Below are 19,747 nucleotides of genomic sequence, written 5' to 3' on the forward strand. Positions count from 1 at the left end.
CTAACCACGTGGCCATTCCTTTGACCACTATATGAGAGGCAGATACTTAAAACATGATATAATAAGAACCTGTTAAATGACTATTCATCTCAAATACTGAAACTATTACAGCTGGAGGCATCTTAAAAACAAACAGAAAACAAACAATCAAATAGCAACACATATTTAAACAGTGTCTGGCATCATTTGCACCACTAAGTTCATCCAACTGCACCAGCCACGGTGCAGTGGCAAAAAAAAAAAAAACTTGTGGCAAAAAATGTTTAATTTTTTGTAACTGTTTCCATTTTATTATCGATGACCATTGTCACCCGAGCCCAGGCCTTGTATTCCTTTATTGCAGCCAAAACTATCAATTGTTCTGATTACAGTAGAGTTTTATGTCCCATGCAGCTACTGTATATCATTTTTTTTCTTTTTTTTTTTAAATTAAACTTTATTTATTACTTTTTTCAAAATAAGAACATGACACAGAAGTACACCCGTTAAAATATCAAGCTTGCTGTCAATGACACATTGTCCCAAGTCCCAAGAGATGTTGTATCACATGACCATTCACTAAATCCTCTGCCATACGTATAAAATGTGTTAACAATACTAATAAAGCAAACATACATATATAACTAACATAAAACAAAACAATTAAAAAAGCAAAAAGCAACAACAACAAAGAAAATAACAAATGTGCTTGGTTATGGAACTTCCAGAGAGAAAGAAGAAAGTTGTCAGCATTAATATCCTATTACAAGATACTGTATATAATTTGAATATTGAGTGGGATGTTAATGTTCAAAAGGGTTTGCAGTGTTATATTCATCTCAGTCCAATTGTTTTTATAGTAATAGGACAAGCGCAGAAGGTACGAGGTAATGATGGGCCAACTGGCATAATCATTTAACATATTCTTTTAACAGACAGTTCAAGTCAATAAGAAATAAGTGTAGGTACATAAATAAATATGGTAAAATAAGGCATTTTCTATTCTATGAAAAATGAGAACCGTTGCCGTTCACAATACAAAACACAATATTTCATCTATGTAAATGCTGAAATGTGCTCAAAGTGTTTAAACGGGAAGCTAAAAACCACGAGCGGCGGTTTCATTAGACAAAGTACCGACTTGCCAGCGCATTATGCCACAGGAGAAGTCACAGAAACAGGACGACGTGTGTTCTGGAGTGGCTTGAGTTTCTCGCTGCAGGCACAGAGTCATTTGTCACTTGTGGTTTTGGTCCCTGCTCTTTAAATTGGTGACAAATGGATGAGGCGAGGCGTGCTGGCGGCCGGACTGCTGAAGTCATGCCGATTTTCACACGCCGCTCCGTTCTGGAACCGTTCGCAGGCGGCGGGCTCCTGTCCCACGCTCAGGGCCAGTTTACGGCTCCTGTTGTCGGGACGTTTGCTCAAAAAATAGGCAAGGAAAATGCTGCTGCGGTTGTTCTGAGCTGTTTAGAGGCTGCCTTTGACTGTATAAATTAAGTCTTATCTTACAGTGTTGTTGAAGCCATTTGTTTCATGTTGAAGTATCAAAAACATTGTTCAATTTTCACATTAAAGGACACATATTATGCGAAATTGTCTGTTTTATAATATTGTTCCATCATCAAAAACATATCTGGAGTTCCATTTAACTTCATTCACACTTGTCTTATCCTTTTCAGTCTGAGCGTCAAAAACACTCCGTACTAATTTTCCTTGATGTGTGATGTCATAATCTACCTATGACACGGCCAGAGATCTTAAAAAGCTAGTGTTGGTAACTCGCTCCTGTGTCATTCCCTCTGCAGCAGTAGATTTAGCACAAAGTCATTTTCTCGCGTGGGAAAAGCCAGAGTGACAAAGTCATTTTGTAGTTTTGAAACCTTTTTTTTTTTTTTTAAACATGAGATTTAAAAGTACAGGTTCTCAAGAGCATGTTTAACGGCCAATAACAAAATAAAGAATATATGTGTCCTTTAAAGCTGCAGTAAGTCAGATAAAAGAATGTACTGACTTACTTTCTCCACTTTGAAAACCAGGACCCTGCACAATTTGGGAAACATGTCTGACAAGAATTGCGATTGCGACTAGATTTATTACTAGGATTCACATTTTAAACACTCAAATAGGCATTAAATATGAGTAATAAAAGAATAACATGCATTTAGGATATGTACAGATCTAAACTACAAAGTTTGCAGTTTTTAATGCAGAATGAGAGGATATTTTGCAGTTTTTGCTAACATCCATTTGAATTGCGATTTCCATTCGATCGCGATTAATTACCCCATTTCTAGATAATAAAATAATCTTTAACAGTTAAAAAGTAAATATAATGGGCAGGTTGAGCCATTTTGAAAATTATTTTGGTCGTTTATCATTATTAGTGCATTGCCATTGTCAGTTTTGCTGATTAAAGAAACAAATAAGTCACTTAAACTTCAAAATAGACAAAGGAAAACTTCAACAGACACATTCAAGACACAAAGGCACATTACACTGTACATTATACATGATACATTACAACTGAAGTCCTGTTCGAGCCCAGTTGGGTCAGTCACACACACATAACGAGAGACAACATGCTCATTAAAGTATTCAAATACACTTTGCAATTATTTTTTTCTTTACGGTGAGGGCCAGTCCCTTGTAGTCTTTCCCAGCTCAAATCACAGCAAACGGTGCATCACGTTTCAGACTTTGAGCCGTAAACTGTGCGGACGCGGGGTTTAATCTGCCGTTAATCAGCTCCACGGAAAACTCACTCAAGCGTCCCGTGTTGCAGATTGCTCCCACGTCTCCCCGTTACTTTCCCCAGTCATCACTTTACAATTTGGACCGGAGCTGGACCTGTGCGCGCACGACACGCACACGCGCGCCTCCTGAGCCTCCCCCACCCGGGCCAAAAAGAAACAGAAACACCCCGGGGTCTCCTTCCTCCCACTTACTCGTGTGTTGTGTGAGAAGCCGTCCAGATTAAACCTAAGTCTTTTGTTTATGGGCCCGGCTATTACGACTCGCGCTCACCCCGTCCCGCGCGCGCGTGTGTGGGCCGCCGCTCGGATCAAACGCGCCGTAAGTCGAGCTCGTAAACAGGCTTTCAGGACCACTTAGAGTTTGGGCGGAGGGAGACGAGGGGGCAGAAATCAGCTGCTCTGTTTATGCACCTCTCACTGGTGATTACCGGTCCAATCTGTCTGTTTGGCCGAGGAGACGTCAGAGCCCGTGAACGGTGCAGTGTGGAGCGGCACGCGGCGGCACGAGAGCGCGTTTTAACGGCCGCGCGGGGGGAAAGTGAGGAGCGTGAAGTCGGTGTCCTGGGTTCAGCCGCCAAGTTTGACTATATTTACAGGTTTCTATTGTATATAAAGACGTATAAATGTGTATGTTTGTCTGTTGAGATGCACTGAAGCCTCTGACTGAGACACACAATGTATCCAGGAGAACTTAAGATGAGATAAGATATTCCTTTATTGTCCACACATGGGGAAATTTCATTGTTGCAACGCAGGTAGATACAGAAGAAAAGGACAGATAACTTATTTATTTTCTTAATAGAAGAACTCTTATAAACAAAACTCTTATAAACAAAAACTCCTATAGACAAAACCTCTCATTTCCTAATAAGGAATGGAGGGGAAAATAAATAAAGATAAAAATAAAATTTGAATTAAATAAAAAACAGCTAGCGTAAGACAAGATAATACTAATAATAATGGTAAAATAAACACTCTATTTTCATCAGTTATATGCACATGAATGTGACATTATTGCATGTGAGTACAACAGTAATAGCACATGAATATGACAGGAAACTTGAATATGACAGGAAACTTGAATATGACAGGAAACTTGAATTTCCTTCTACAATAAAGTATATATCTGTCCATCTATTTATCCATCAATCTAGTATGAACACTACTTCAGCTCATTTTTGACACTTATTTTTCAAATTGTCTAAACAAACTGCAAGAAGTCAAACTATGATGCATTTTCACCAGGTTCTATCTCAAGTCATAATGAGAGAAACAGAAGAACCTTCAAAAGAGTTTGAGCTCATAAAAAACACAGATGTAACAGAAGTGTGGACTTTGCAATTCGGGACTTTTTTTTAGGAAGAACTATTCGCAAAAATCATGGATAGCAAAATTATGAGCTGTATTTGGTGTTTTGGTGTAATGTATTGACTCGGATTTGAGCCCAAAGACTTGAGACTCGCTGTGTATTTCTGTGGTGTTTTATGTCTAATTGCACGAATAAACTAAATTAGATATAATTGTCTTCTTAAAGTACATTCAGTTACAGGATATGCACTGATTGGGCAGCAGGATCACTTTGGTGGTGGAGTTTTTGTTCTCTGAAACACAGGATGGCGGTTCAATTCCAGCTCCCACAGGTGAATCGTTGTGTCCTTGGGCAAGACACTTAACCTGCCTCGCCCCAGTGCCTGGTGTAATGTGTGTGAATGGGTGAGTGCTTTCGTGATGTTAAAACTTTGAGTGCCTTGGAGGTAGAAAACACTATATTAATGTGTCCTTTGACCAGTTAGGACCAGTTTAATTAAAACATCTTGTCTATTTCTGTTTGAACTTAGGCTATAACGCATGATTTTCTTATTTAAATGGCACTTGTAATTAGGGGTAGATAATATTGACAAACACAAATCATTTTTTTGGAGTATCCTGATAAAAATAGTCAAGACAATATGTCAATCCAACAGAAATGTGTTAAAACATGCCTTGACGTATTAGCTGAGGTTTAATTATCAGACAAATATGAAAAGTGTGCAAAAAAATGAATCACAAAAGTGCAGAAATATCACTGTGTACCCTTGTTTGAACATTTACAACAACGTTTTGTAAAACTATAAGTATACACAATGTTGAAACTTTGCACATCTACAAAACAGCACACGAGAAATGATCTAAATGTCGATTATAAACATCTTACACAGCACGACACGCCTGCTGTTCCCACACACAGTCCACCACAATAGCCCTAGAGTTGGGCTCAGTTACAGCTCCATGTGAAAGTCTGCCGTGAACGACTCCACAGACTGCGCAGACCAAAATGAGTGTTTATTTACCTTCACGGACACGTTCAAGTGAGTCCCGGAGAGTGGAGGAGGCAGGGACCACCGCGGCCTCGTGTGTCACTGTGAAACGGCGCGGCTTTGGCACCGCTCTGCGTCTCCAGTCTGTCCCGCGCGTCGCGTGAGTGCGCAGACAGACCCTGGCAGGTACCGGGCCCGGGCCCTGTGCGGCGGGAGCGTATTTACACTGCGTTGAATCATGAAAAGGCCGCGTTATACAGTGGAAAGTTCTTAAATGCGTTACAGCCGCGTCCTGATGGAGTCATTCTAATGCCGTGGAGTATAAATATGAGGCTTGTAACGGCAGGAAAGTCTAAGTGGAAGTGTAAACAGTTTGTGTCGTGGCGCATTTGGTTCAATCTGATCGAATGGATGCTGAGTTTAGCACTTAGAAGAGGTGCGGTATGTGCGGTGACCACCAGGGGGCACCAACAACTGACCAGCGCAGCACAACGACTGACCTAAATAAGTCGACTTTTTAAAATGTGCACTGAAAATACCGTTTGTAAAGATATAATTCATCTAGAATGTGGTTTTACTGTATTATCAAGACGCGGTCATGATTTAACCCGTGTCTCGAGTTTTATCTTCTGACTTAATCCCGTCAAGCCGCCGGTGTAGTGCGTAATTGTGCACCCCTGACCAGATATGCACGGGCTCGCACACTTACAACACCGTGGCGACTGAACGTGATGCTGGATGTCATTACGTGTTTTGAAAGAGGGCTATTTGATTATTGTTAGTTGAATAGACATTTATGGCACAAAATAAAGACAATAAAGAGCAAAATGTGCAAAAGTTCTACAAATGTAGTGTTTTTTATTTTTATTAGTATTATTTATTTTATTACAAATGTAGTGTTTTTTATTTGTATTAGTATTATCTTTATTATTAGTAATAATTTGTATTAGTATTATCATTATTATTAGTATTATCTTGTCTTACGCTAGCTGTTTTTATTTTATCTTTATCTTTATTTTTCCCCTCCATTCCTTATTAAGAAATGACAGGTTTTGTCTATAGGAGTTTTTGTTTATAAGAGTTCTTCTATTAAAAGTGTTTTTTAAACTTCCTATAAGTTATCTGTCCTTTTCCTCTGTATCTACCTGCGTTGCAACAATGAAATTTCCCCATGTGTGGACAGTAAAGGAATATCTTATCTTATCTTATCTTAATGGTAAGAAACATATTAATGATAAGAATGTGAAACTGCACTGAAAAGTCAGTTAGGCCTAATGTTGGTGTCACACTCATTAGGCCTGTATCAATATATCAACCAATAAATGATCAATGGAACATATTTGGGGCACTACATTTATCAGGTGTACATTTTCTTTAAAATCGTGAGGAGATTTGTATGACTTTTTTGTAATATAATAAGATTTGAGCTATAGAGGTTTGAATTAATACTGAAATGATAATAATTATCATTTCATTCTGCGATTTACTTGCAGATCATGCCTTTTAACGATATTGTACTTTTAATTGGTTTACTGGGATTAAGCATCCTGGTTTAGGGCTATTGTGTCAGTGGCATTAATCAAATTGTTCCAGCATTATTGTTTATCGCAATATTTTTCTGTAACAACACACTGAGCTTAAAAAATGTGCAAAAATGCAGGCCTAAATATAAGGTTAAATATGTAATCTATTTAAATTCCCTCTTTCTCAAACTGTGGTACGTGTAACTTAGAATTTTATCCACATTTTTCTCCTGCTTTGAGTCATTTCTTGGTTATAACTTTGGTAGCAATGACGTTTTAGGCCTGGTTTAGCCCTGTTTAGACCTGGAATTGACACAATATAAAGATCTGGTAGACACTTTTATTCAAAGATCGCGTGAATAGTTTAAAACCCATTTGTCTCCATCATCTTACACCTCCTCTTTGCATTATGCACACTTTGTTCCGGACAGCTCTCACTCGGGGAAGGACGCGTCGCTCCGCACAACGACTCGGGGATGCAAATCTCTCCGCAACACCGGAAGCGCTAGATAAAGCCGCCGTAGCAAAGTGCGTCACAGACAGAGACGAGCTGCCCTGGATAAACCCTGAAGACTGCGGTCCGGCTCCACGACACTCACGTTCACCGTTCACCGAGCTGCGGGACGCCTCTGCGGACATGGTGAAGATCGCTTTTAACGCCGCCCTGGCGCAGAAGGGGCTGAAGGAGGTCCCGGCCGCGGAGAAGGTAATGCAACTGCGTGAGTGTGTGCGTGCGTGTGCGTGCGTGTGCGTGAGTGCTGCCGGAACAGGCCTCCGCAGACGCCACATCCACGCGCGTCCTTTTGCACGAATCGCGTCGGCGCTGTTTGAACGGGGTGCAAAGTTGCGCGTTTTTGGGGGGGTCCGACTTAAAAAAGCACCGCCCATTTTTAGCGGCGGTGCAGAGACCCCCGGGGGCCAGACGTCCATCCGGGATCAGCGCCGCGTCAGTTCCAAGGATGTGACACGCGCGTCTGACACGATTCGGATGCGCTTTTTGTCGCAGAAATAGATGTATAAATATGCAATGTACTGGATGATATGGGCAAACAACACAATGGGCTGAACTGCACTGTGTTTTTATATATCATATGCATACATTTTTCCGTTTGTTTATGATTCTTGTGAGTTAGACTTGTGTTAAATGGTCTGTTTTACCCATTTAGTACTTTTAGAATTGGATACATATTGTTCTTAAAGTTTGATAATCTATTTCAATATATGCGTACTGTATTTATTGGGGCAAAAAAGAGTTAAAGTTCAACGATTAGGACAAAATGAACAAAAAAAAATAATGTCAAATCCAGAGTTAGAAAATGTCACAGGACTGGAAGAAAATGGCTTATCAATTATAGTTCTGATTCTATTAATACTGTACTTCAATAGTGGATGTTTGCACAGTGAGAGTAGAGGCTCTTTCCTGCAAATATTTCCTGTGCGAGTTATGAAAGTGTTACAAAGATCTGCAAACCCAGCAAGGAGAGTTTAAAAATATACCACACGTGTCGTAATATATTTTAAAAAAATGCTTAGGTTGCACCTTTAGACACTGTGTGATTCTCTGTGAACAGTCGGTCACATCCTGGTGCACACGAGACAACACGGGTAGTGAAAGTGGAATTGAACTTCTCATTTAGTTAGTCTCATGTATTTCAGCAGCTCAAACTGATGGAAACCGCTTTATTTATCATATTATTGAACGCGGGTCTATTTATGGTGACATTTGAGGCGCTCACTGTGTGTTCCAGGACCCAGAGTTGGCTGGTGCCCCGGCCCCGAGCGAGGGCTCCACGGGCCGCTGTCTGCTCACTCTGCTGGGCATCGCCTTCATCCTGAGCGGCCTCATCGTGGGAGGAGCCTGTCTCTATCGCTACTTCACGCCAAAGGTCTGTGCGCCGTGTTTGTCGAACATGCGTCGCGTGAAAAAGTCTTGATTCTTTCAGGCAACAAATGTGAATAAACGTAGACAAATCCTTCAAAGAGGAAGTAAGAAGGAATGTGTTCAGGCTTATTCTTTATTATTGTCTTATTTATTATGATTTGATCCTAATTTGAGGCCATTTTAGTCCCGATGTGGGCTTGGTTTGGTCCTGTTCTAGGCCAGGTTTAGTTTAGGTTTAGTTAAGTTTAATCTGAAGATAATTTTACATCTTGAAAAAAGGGACGTTTCAATATTTTGTTCATATTTTCTTGATTTTTGATATTTCTTTTCAACTGCTGTTCTTGTACTGGCAAATGTCCCCATCGTGGAACAAATGTACGTTCTCTCATCTTCGTAAGGCCGTTTGTTTGAGCTGCTGTGCTGAGAAAAGACGAAGAGACATGAGTTATCGTCCGATCTATTGAAGAAAATAAAAAATAAATAAAGAAGGAATTCACTGTGGGAAAAGTTTAAAACATGGAACCAAACTCTATTGTGGCACACGAGCAGTTTCATTGTGTTTTTAGTGTTATAAGATAAGATGAGATAAGAACCTTTATTTGTCCCACAATGGAGACATTCCATTTGCACAGATAAGGCTCAGCAACAAGGATTAGAGACAGAAGAGGAATAATACAAACTTCCTTAAATATTTTTAAGGAACTAGAAAGAAATATATTTAAATCTAGTATGAAAGTAAATAAAAATTATATATAAAAAAAAAAATACACACTTAATTACAGTGAGTGGCTGTTATATGGACAGAAAATATTGCACCAGAGATGATTGACATCACGGCCTAGTATTGTTGTATTGTATGTGATTAGAACAGTATTGCACGTGTTTTAACAGTATTGCACGTGTTATAACAGTATTGCACGTGTTTGCATGTGTTCTAACAGTATTGCACGTGTTTGCACGTGTTATAACAGTATTGCACGTGTTATAACAGTATTGCACGTGTTATAACAGTATTGCATGTGTTTGCACGTGTTATAACAGTATTGCACGTGTTTGCACATGTTATAACAGTATTGCACGTGTTTGCACGTGTTATAACAGTATTGCACGTGTTATAACTGTATTTCACATGTTATAACTGTATTGTGCACATGTTATAACAGTATTGCACATGTTTGCACGTGTTATAACAGTATTGCACGTGTTTGCACGTGTTATAACAGTATTGCACGTGTTACAACAGTATTGTACATGATTATTATAGTATTGCACGGCTCGTCCCCATGAGCAGCACGTTTCCGCGTGTCTAAGTGCATTGATCTATCTTAATATAGTTCCCTCAGTGTACGGGACAAAATTAGGACGGAGAAAGACAGTTCGAGCTGACTCCGAAGAGACGGAAATCTACGGGAGACGAGAGATGTGATGCGATCCGTCGCGCTAACAAACAAATGCACGTGTGTGTTGTATCAGTCCACACGGGGGAGTGGCATGTGCACGGGGGAGTGGCATGTGCACGGGGGAGTGGCATGTGCACGGGGGAGTGGCATGTGCACGGGGGAGTGGCATGTGCCTGAGTTCTCAAATCGCAGATAAATCGTCCATTACGCCTTTAACTGTTGGACTGTGATGAAACATAAATTACACTTTTAAAGAATTTTCTACTGAAACATTCAAAGTCTTGATCTTTTGTGGCCGGTGCCACATCTAACTCTGTCTGATGTTACAAAAACGTTACAAAAAGAGATTACAACGTCACAACTACTTTACTTGTCCTGACATATTCACAGTGTAACAATGTGACTGTGGATACTTTTTAAGCTTTACGGGAAAGATGTTTTATTTTACTTTCTTTTAAAAGCAGGAGCAGTTGACAATTTGGGGACGTTCCTGTCACTGTACTCACTGTACTCACTATACTTACTGCCCTTACTATACTCACTGTACTTACTATACTCACTGTACTCACTGTACTCACTGTACTCACTGTACTCACTGTCCTTACTATACTCACTGTACTTACTATACTCACTGTACTCACTGTACTCACTGTACTCACTGTACTCACTGTCCTTACTATACTCACTGTACTTACTGTACTCACTGTACTTACTATACTCACTGTCCTTACTATACTCACTGTACTCACTGTACTTACTATACTCACTGTACTTACTATACTCACTGTACTTACTATACTCACTGTACTTACTATACTCACTGTACTTACTGTACTCACTGTACTTACTATACTCACTGTCCTTACTATACTCACTGTACTTACTATACTCACTGCACTCACTGTACTTACTATACTCACTGTACTTACTATACTCACTGTACTCAGTGTACTCACTGTACTCAGTGTACTCAGTGTACTCACTGTAGTCAGTGTACTCACTGTACTCAGTGTACTCACTATACTCACTGTACTCAGTGTACTCAGTGTACTCACTGTAGTCAGTGTACTCGCTGTACTCCGTGTACGCACTGTACTTACTATACTCACTGTCTTACTGTAGTCACTGTACTTACTATACTCACTGTACTCGCTGTACTCACTGTACTAACTATACTTACTGTACTTACTGTACTTACTGTACTCAGTGTACTCAGTGTACTCAGTGTACTCACTGTAGTCACTGTAGTCAGTGTACTCACTGTACTTACTGTACTCACTGTAGTCACTGTAGTCACTATACTCACTGTCTTACTGTACTCGCTGTGCTCACTGTGCTCACTGTGCTCACTGTACTCACTGTACTCACTGTAGTCACTGTACTCACTGTACTTACTATACTCACTGTCTTACTGTACTCACTGTACTCACTGTACTCACTGTAGTCACTGTAGTCACTGTACTCACTGTACTTACTATACTCACTGTCTTACTGTACTCACTGTACTCACTGTAGTCACTGTACTCACTGTACTCACTGTAGTCACTGTACTCACTGTACTCACTGTACTTACTATACTCACTGTCTTACTGTACTCACTGTACTCACTGTACTCACTGTAGTCACTGTAGTCACTGTACTCACTGTACTTACTATACTCACTGTCTTACTGTACTCACTGTACTCACTGTAGTCACTGTACTCACTGTACTCACTGTAGTCACTGTACTCACTGTACTCACTGTAGTCACTGTAGTCACTGTACTCACTGTAGTCACTGTACTTACTATACTCACTGTCTTACTGTTCTCGCTGTGCTCACTGTACTTACTGTACTCACTGTAGTCATTGTACTCACTGTACTTACTATACTCACTGTACTCACTGTACTTACTGTAGTCACTGTACTCACTGTAGTCACTGTACTTACTATACTCACTGTACTCACTGTAGTCACTGTACTCACTGTACTCACTGTTCTCGCTGTGCTCACTGTACTCACTGTACTTACTGTAGTCACTGTAGTCACTGTACTCAGTGTACTCACTGTGCTCACTGTACTCACTGTACTTACTGTACTTACTGTACTCGCTGTACTTACTGTAGTCACTGTACTCAGTGTACTCACTGTACTCAGTGTACTCACTGTGCTCACTGTACTCACTGTACTTACTGTACTTACTGTACTCGCTGTACTTACTGTAGTCACTGTACTCAGTGTACTCACTGTACTCAGTGTACTCACTGTGCTCACTGTACTTACTGTACTTACTGTACTCGCTGTACTTACTGTAGTCACTGTACTCAGTGTACTCACTGTACTCACTGTACTCACTGTACTTACTGTAGTCACTGTACTCAGTGTACTCACTGTACTCACTGTACTCACTGTACTTACTGTAGTCACTGTACTCAGTGTACTCACTGTACTCACTGTACTTACTGTAGTCACTGTACTCAGTGTACTCACTGTACTTACTGTACTTACTGTACTCGCTGTACTTACTGTAGTCACTGTACTCAGTGTACTCACTGTAGTCACTGTACTCACTGTACTTACTGTAGTCACTGTACTCAGTGTACTCACTGTACTCACTGTACTTACTGTACTTACTGTAGTCACTGTACTCAGTGTACTCACTGTTGCTCAAATGAGGAAGATGTCTCCTCAAATGTCCTCGCACCCTTTTTTTCTTTGGGTTTCAGACTGATCTCTCGCCTTGCACTAAACATAGACACACTTTCTGTTTGACGTTAAGTCTCTTCTAATTTAAGGCGTTTGTGGATTAAACCAGAGCTAAAATAGTCTCTGTTCAGACCGTGACTTTTCTCACACACTTCACTTTTCCAAAGAACTTCACTTCATTTGAATTTCTTCTTCAATTTAACTAAGATTTATGCTCAATTTATTTGCAGCGATTTATTTATTTCACTCTTAGTTTCCTCCAGCAAATGACAACGTAATGTGTCTGGAAACATCAGCGCCCTCTGCTGGACAAAAGAGTTTCTACAACTCTGTACTTTTATCATTTACAATACATATCACCAGGCTTATTTTTTATTTTAATTTTTTTTAATAAATGATCTTTGATATATATATATATATTTTTTAAATTAATTATTAAAAAAAATTACATTTGAGGAAGCTTTTTACCAACTGAACTTCACTTCCTGAATTTTACATGACTTTATTTTGGCGCAAACTTACAAAATAAGAGTTCCACGAAAGCGTATCGAATGTTCTTCCCCAAAAAGTGAATGTAAATTGGAAATGTCCTTAAATAAAAGATAATTTCACACATTTAAAACACATAATCATCCATTCATTTATTGTTTCGGTCAGTTGAACATTTAAGACTTTATTAAACGACATAAAACCGTCCGTGGTGAGTCTTTGGTCAAGTGTTTGCTGCCTTAAAAGCCTTAAAACTAAAGTACTTCCTGTTTCCATGTTGTGGACAGCGCTTGTACCACGGCTCGATGCAGTTCCACGACGGCTCGTCCGGTGGAGAGGCCCAGCCGTATTACCTGCCGCAGGTGGAGGAGAAGGTGGAGATCTCGGACAACATGGCCGTCATCAGCGTTCCTCCTCCACGTTTCCGGGCCGGAGATCCCGCCTACATCCTGCACGACTTCAACCGGGTGAGGCGCCCTCAGAGAGACGGTCGGGATTATGGCCCAGAATGGATCGCATTAGTTTGAGATTCAGTTTGTTAATGTCTTTTTAAGAGGCAGGTTCAGGGTCAGTGAAAGTGAAAGTGTGTTTGGAGCAGATTTCAGACTTTAGAGGAGGAAAATGTGTTTGTTGAGGTCATGAAATCGGTCGTGAAAGCCATATTTTATTTGTTTTTTGAAAAGAAATGAGGAAAATTAATAAAGAATTATATATAAAAAAAAAAATAAGAATCAAAACTCACGATCTGGGACTGGTTGCCTGGACATTTAACCATAATTGCATTGGGCAGATTCATATAATTCCAAGGTTATTGCTGCTTTTATTAGGAAACTGTGCACGCAATAACATAGATTACAAATATCAGGCTTTTTCCAATTAGATTTATTCATACAGAAAAATATACTATTACTGTCATTACTGTACAATATTCATTATTAATTATCATGCTACAATCACATTTAAATAATCCATCTGTGCCAGTGTAACTTTGAAATACAAGTACTTATTCCAACAATTTTGCTCTTGTTTTGTGTTCCCGATAAACAGAATAAAATGTAGACGTTTTCTTGTGTCCATGGAGACTGAATGTTCCGCAGGACAGCATTTAACTGTCTGAGAGAACACAAAGCTACTGTTACCGGTCAGATCTGTGGGGACGGGACGTGTTTTTGAGCAGTTCAATCCCCCGAAGTGGAATAACCGCGAGCTCGTGTCCATGGAGACGAGCAGAGAAAGGTTCCACACTGTCCCTTAACTCTTTATGTTTGTGTGTCTGTGTCGTGTATGTGTGTCTGTGTCGTGTATGTGTGTCTGTGTCGTGTATGTGTGTGTGTGTGTGTCTGTGTCGTGTCGTGTGTGTCTGTGTGTGTGTGTGTGTGTGTGTGTGTCGTGTGTGTCTGTGTCTGTGTGTGTCTGTGTCTGTGTGTGTGTGTGTGTGTGTGTCGTGTGTGTCTGTGTCTGTGTGTGTCTGTGTGTGTGTGTGTGTGTGTGTGTGTCGTGTGTGTCTGTGTGTGTCTGTGTGTGTGTCGTGTGTGTCTGTGTCTGTGTGTGTCGTGTGTGTGTGTCTGTGTCTGTGTGTGTGTGTGTGTCGTGTGTGTATGTCGTGTGTGTTGTGTGTGTGTATGTCGTGTGTGTTGTGTGTGTGTGTGTGTCGTGTGTGTATGTCGTGTGTGTTGTGTGTGTGTGTGTCGTGTCTGTGTGTGTCTGTGTGTGTCTGTGTGTTTCTGTGTGTGTCTGTGTGGGTGTGTGTGTGTGTCTCTGTGTGTGTCGTGTGTCTCTGTGTGTGTCGTGTGTCTCTGTGTGTGTCGTGTGTCTCTGTGTGTGTCGTGTGTCTCTCTGTGTCTCTGTGTGTGTCGTGTGTCTCTGTGTGTGTCGTGTGTCTCTCTGTGTCTCTCTGTGTCTCTCTGTGTCTCTCTGTGTGTCGTGTGTGTGTCGCGTGTGTGTCGCGTGTGTGAGCAGAAGCTGACCGCGTACCTGGACCTGACCCTCCGCACCTGTTTCGTGATCCCCCTGAACACGTCGGTGGTTCTTCCTCCTCAGGACATCATCGACCTCTTCTCTCAGCTCATGGTGAGTCCAGCGGCGTCGTCATGGTTACTCAAGTAAACCTTTCTCATTCTCGCATAATATTAAACTGGAGAAACGGCACTTATAAATGCATTTTGACTGTTCAAAAAAATGCTCTTTCATGCTAATAATAATACTTTCATGGCCTCATTTTTAATGCAAAACAGGCCTGGATAATTGTGACAGAAATGATTATTCTGATACTTTTTAGAGTCTCCCGGGAAAAATGTTCACACAATATTATGTCAGAGCAGCAGAAATGTGTCTTTAAATGTATTAGATGAGATTTGTGTAAATGTGAATGTCTATAAATTTACTCTCAAAAGTGCAGAAATATTGTCTTTTTATAACTTATTATCAACTAAACCCAAATAACTGGACTGTGGTGTCTTAGATAACATCATAACAGGAATCTTATCTTAATATGGTCTAGTTTCTGTGTTTTTTCCTGGTTGCTTTTCTCCTGAATGTCGGCAGTTATTTTCAGCTCATTTCATTCACATTGTTCAATAGATCAACATTCCTCTTCTAAGTCCACAGCTTTGTCAAATCAAACTTTCTGGATGCAAAATTAAATAATATATAGGACATAAACAACACTTTCAATGTAGATTTACTCGTTTTGCTTCTCACGATTCTCTCGATTCTCAGGAGTAACTGAATGATCTTGTTTGAGTCCCAGTGTTTCGTGTGAAGACGCTTTATCGTGTTTCGTGTGAAGACTCATTATGGTGTTTCGTGTGTTTCAGTCGGGCTCGTACAGCAGCTACCTAGTGCAGGAGGACCTGGTGGTGACCGAGCGCATCGAGGACATCGCACCCCTGGGCTTCTACATCCGCCGCCTCTGTGAGGGGAAGGACACGTACAGGATGCAGCGCCGCGACACCGTCCAAGGTCTGTGTGCGCGAACGACCGTCTCTCACGCTTAAACCCACTCACTCTGTCTGTGTCGCCAATAACATGTCGTTCAGACACAACTGACCGTTATGAGGGAGTATTACTTATCGAATCATAGCTAGTGCGGGAGTTTGGGACTTATTTACAGTGCGGTTGCTAGGTGACAACAACAGCAACAAAGAAAAGGGAAACATGTGCACTTAAAGTTTGATTAACTAGGCGTTTGTCAAGAAACCAGAGACCGTTTTTAGCAGTGACTTTTTTCATATTAAGGGGAATTTCAAATCAGTTTTGTTCCCCAAATATAGTTATGGATATGAAACTCTGCAATTTAACTTCTTCTGCACTACAGTTTTTTTGGCTAATAACTGAAATCACAGTTACTTCAACCTAATACTCCTTTGAATGAATGAATAATACTCTTTTATTGTCAAAATGCACCTGAGGAGAAGGTTTATGTTTCGTCTCTTATGTTTTGTGGCCTCCTATACTAGACGTGCGGGTTTTGCAGTGTAGAACAAGCCAATATTGCTCTTAACTTTAGTCATTGTATTTTCAATTGCAGCGTTCTTGTGATAGAATAAAGCAAACGTTGGACTTGAGATTCAAATCGTGATTCATTTCACGGGACGACTCGGTTGTTCAGCTGTTCAAAAAGACTCCGGTGCCTTTGCGCTCCGGATTACTTTATTTCTGTTCCAGGGTTTGTATTTTGGGGGGAAATGAGGCTTTTCACTTTCCTGCTCAATGTGCATGAAGGAAACATTTACAAACTCCGTAACAATTGATGCAGAATTACATTTTTAAGGCTATTTTATTTTATTTTCAAAATAGCTTTGCAATATTGTCTCCATCTAGTGGCAGAACTCGATATTAACTAATGGGACAAACCACTTGTTCTGTGTAGTTTACCAACCTTTAGTTTACTTGACAGGACAATATACAGAAACTGAAACTGTGGCTAGTTTCCCTCTGCATTTGTGTGATTTACATGAATAAATTATACAATAAATCACACCCAGTAAAAATAAACAATAAGAACACTTCACAAATGCCACTCTCTGATCCAAACACTCTCAAACAACATCCATCCGCAGCTACTTTCACAAACATTACAGAATTACAATAGAATCCCGCCTCTCTTTAGATTAAAGTCAATACATTCAACTGCCTTTTATGCAAACTAATAATAATAATAACGATCTGGTGTTTGTTCCGTTCCAGGCGACGGCATCGTGAAGCGCGCGGCCGAGGACTGCTTCACCATCAGCCATTTCGAGAACAAGTTTGTCACGGAGACCCGGATCTGCAAGGGCGAAGGCTTTTAAAGGTGGCGCGGGGGTCAAAAAGGGGGCGCGGTGTGCGTTTGTGGCTCAGGCGAACGAGGTGACGACGACCTTCAGAAGGAAATCACTTTTGTACAAAACATTTCTGCCGCTTTTAGCCTCAGTGACGTCGTGATTTATCTTAGTGTTTTAAGACTCCGATCTCCTCTCTCTCTCTCTCTCTCTCTCTCTCTCTCTCTCTCTCTCTTCGCTTCCACCGGAGAGATCGTAGTTCTTTAAGTATTTCAATTAGTCTTCGACGCGTCCGCCAGCTCATGTAGGCGTGGCCACAAGTTTCCTTACATTTTGGCTCTATTTTAATGCTTTTCGACGAGCGTGTTGTTTTGACAGTATTACTAATCCCTGTTCACTCTATAGACCAGATTGTACATCCTGAAAAGTTGTCTATATTTAGCCTAAATACGGTATCTCGCAATGTGCGCCTACTCTTCTTGCACTAACTCGATGTAACCTAAAGGGGGAGTAAGCGATCTCGTTTTAGGCGAAATTATAACCCAACTTTTTTATTAACACTCTTAAAGAAGACATATTGTACTCACCCATGGAACTATGTCATCAGTGGAGCAGTATTTTACATATTCCTGATTGTAAACCCCGATTTAGAGCTAAAACGGATTAATAATGTAAATAGTGCGACTAATGCAGGACGATGCAGGATTACTCAAACATGCAACAAAAAATCTAACTATAAACTTATGATGAAGGAAAACCATTATAACATGATTAAAAGCTCATTAAAGTAGGTTTTTTTTGCATAATATGTCACCTTTAAGTGGCTGCGTTTCACTTGTTTCGACACGAGTTTAGTCCAGGTTTGGGATTCTCGTCGTTCGTTTAGTCCCGGGTGTGAAGTCGCGCCCGCTCGAGATTCTTCCTCCTGGTTTTCCCTCCTTCCAAGGCTGAAAACTAGACGCCCTACACCAGATGCCCTCCCCTATGCAACCTGCTCCATCCGCCCAGACGCGGCGGCGAGAAGTGCGCACTGTCTTCTAATTCAGGATGTCAGAATATTTATTTTCTTACGGACGGTTCAGTCCTAAAACTGTTTTGATAAACCTGGAAAAACCAAATGTTTCCCGCAATTTAAAGGTGCACTGTGTAACTTTGAGATGAGATTACGTTGCCTGGAATGTTTCGCAATATGGCATTTAACGTGGGCATTGACTCGACCGCAGAGGCTCAAAACAGCTTGAAAACGTGCAGGTTTGAACATGGGGCACCTTTAACTTTAGCCATGTGGATGTTGGTGTTGGCTCGATGGATGGAAAGGTTTTGGGTCAAATAATTGTACATAAAATACCGTTTCAGGTGCACAGACTACTGTTGGTTAACGCTGAAATTGCACTGCTGAAAGTCAAGCCCGACCTGCAGAATCTCTTACTTCCCCTTTTGTCCGGTTCCGATACGTCCCCGTTTGTCCCGGTACCGTGCACTTTTTTGGATGTTGAAGCACAATCCATTCTCGGCCACACTGTGTATATATATATTTCCCAGCGTGCTTTGCGGCACCTCTGATGATGGTAACCGGTGTTTGTGTTCAGTGTAGAAACTTTATTTGTCAAAGCGCAGTAGACGTTTGGCTGTTGGGGCGCAGAATGACTTTTCCTTTTTAAATCTCTTATATTTGAACGTGATGATGTTTTTTGTTGTAGAAAATAAGTTCACTGTTTTCAATATTTTTGCTTAATCCTTAATTATTTGAAGATGTATGTTGTGGAAAAAAAACATGCAATAAATTTGCATTAAACCTCAAAAGAAAGTGTCTTTATTCACGCACACACGATGGAGTGATTTAAATGTGAAAAGTCTCAGGTGAGCACCAGATTTAACAAATATAAAACGCCACAAGGTCAATTTTTAGGGTTTTTTGTAAACCAAATACACAAAATGTACTGATGTGTATGAATTAAAACATTTAAAGTTTGGTATTGCAAGAGAAAGGTAATCACACAGCTGCAGCAGTCATTTTGATCTCTTGAGAACTTTTTAATAATTGTGAAAATATAAATAAAAAGTTTTTTAAAAGCATACAGTTACAGGTACTATTTTCCTTATATTTGTGCAGATATTGGCTCAATTCTGTAGCAGAAGGTGCAATAAAAAAAAACATGCATGAAATAAATATATTCACATATGCTATTTTCACATATACAAGTGGCAAATATACCAATCAGCCAAAACATAATGACCACTGAACATGTAAAAAACCTGCATATTTCACAGTTAAAGGAGTAAAGAGTGAGCAGGGAATATTCTGGACTCTCGTGGGTGGAACAGGCAGATGAACCCTTCAGAGAATGATCTGGAATCACACAAAAGACTGGGATGATCCGATACCATGTAAGACTATGGCCAGTATTGTGATATTGATCCGATACCATGTAGTACTATGGGCAGTATCGTGATATTAATCCGATACCGTGTA

The 19,747-nt window shown here is 40.4% G+C and overlaps 1 protein-coding gene across 1 annotated transcript; it reads left to right on the forward strand.

Annotated features, from left to right (window-relative positions):
• The first annotated feature begins 7,037 nt into the window (after window positions 1-7,037).
• LOC140354693 (integral membrane protein 2A-like) lies at window positions 7,038-18,710 on the forward strand. Its single transcript, XM_072439878.1, has 6 exons — window positions 7,038-7,261; window positions 8,304-8,441; window positions 13,300-13,479; window positions 14,972-15,082; window positions 15,829-15,973; window positions 17,201-18,710. The coding sequence occupies exons 1-6, from the start codon at window positions 7,193-7,195 to the stop codon at window positions 17,302-17,304; spliced, it is 747 nt and encodes a 248-aa protein (XP_072295979.1). The 5' UTR covers window positions 7,038-7,192; the 3' UTR covers window positions 17,305-18,710.
• Window positions 18,711-19,747: the final 1,037 nt, after the last annotated feature.

This window comes from Eucyclogobius newberryi, unplaced genomic scaffold, assembly GCF_026437365.1.
Source record: "Eucyclogobius newberryi isolate DKJ021-1_F unplaced genomic scaffold, fEucNew1.0.hap1 SCAF_11, whole genome shotgun sequence".
Classification (NCBI taxonomy): Eukaryota; Metazoa; Chordata; class Actinopteri; order Gobiiformes; family Gobiidae; genus Eucyclogobius; species Eucyclogobius newberryi.

Bases quoted from the DNA above. Each gene is read 5' to 3' on its own strand.
- LOC140354693 (XM_072439878.1), top strand. From the start codon at position 7,193: ATGGTGAAGATCGCTTTTAACGCCGCCCTGGCGCAGAAGGGGCTGAAG. The intron at 15,083-15,828 runs GTGAGTCCAGCG...CGTGTGTTTCAG, and splicing joins ACCTCTTCTCTCAGCTCATG to TCGGGCTCGTACAGCAGCTA. The intron at 15,974-17,200 runs GTCTGTGTGCGC...GTTCCGTTCCAG, and splicing joins GCGCCGCGACACCGTCCAAG to GCGACGGCATCGTGAAGCGC.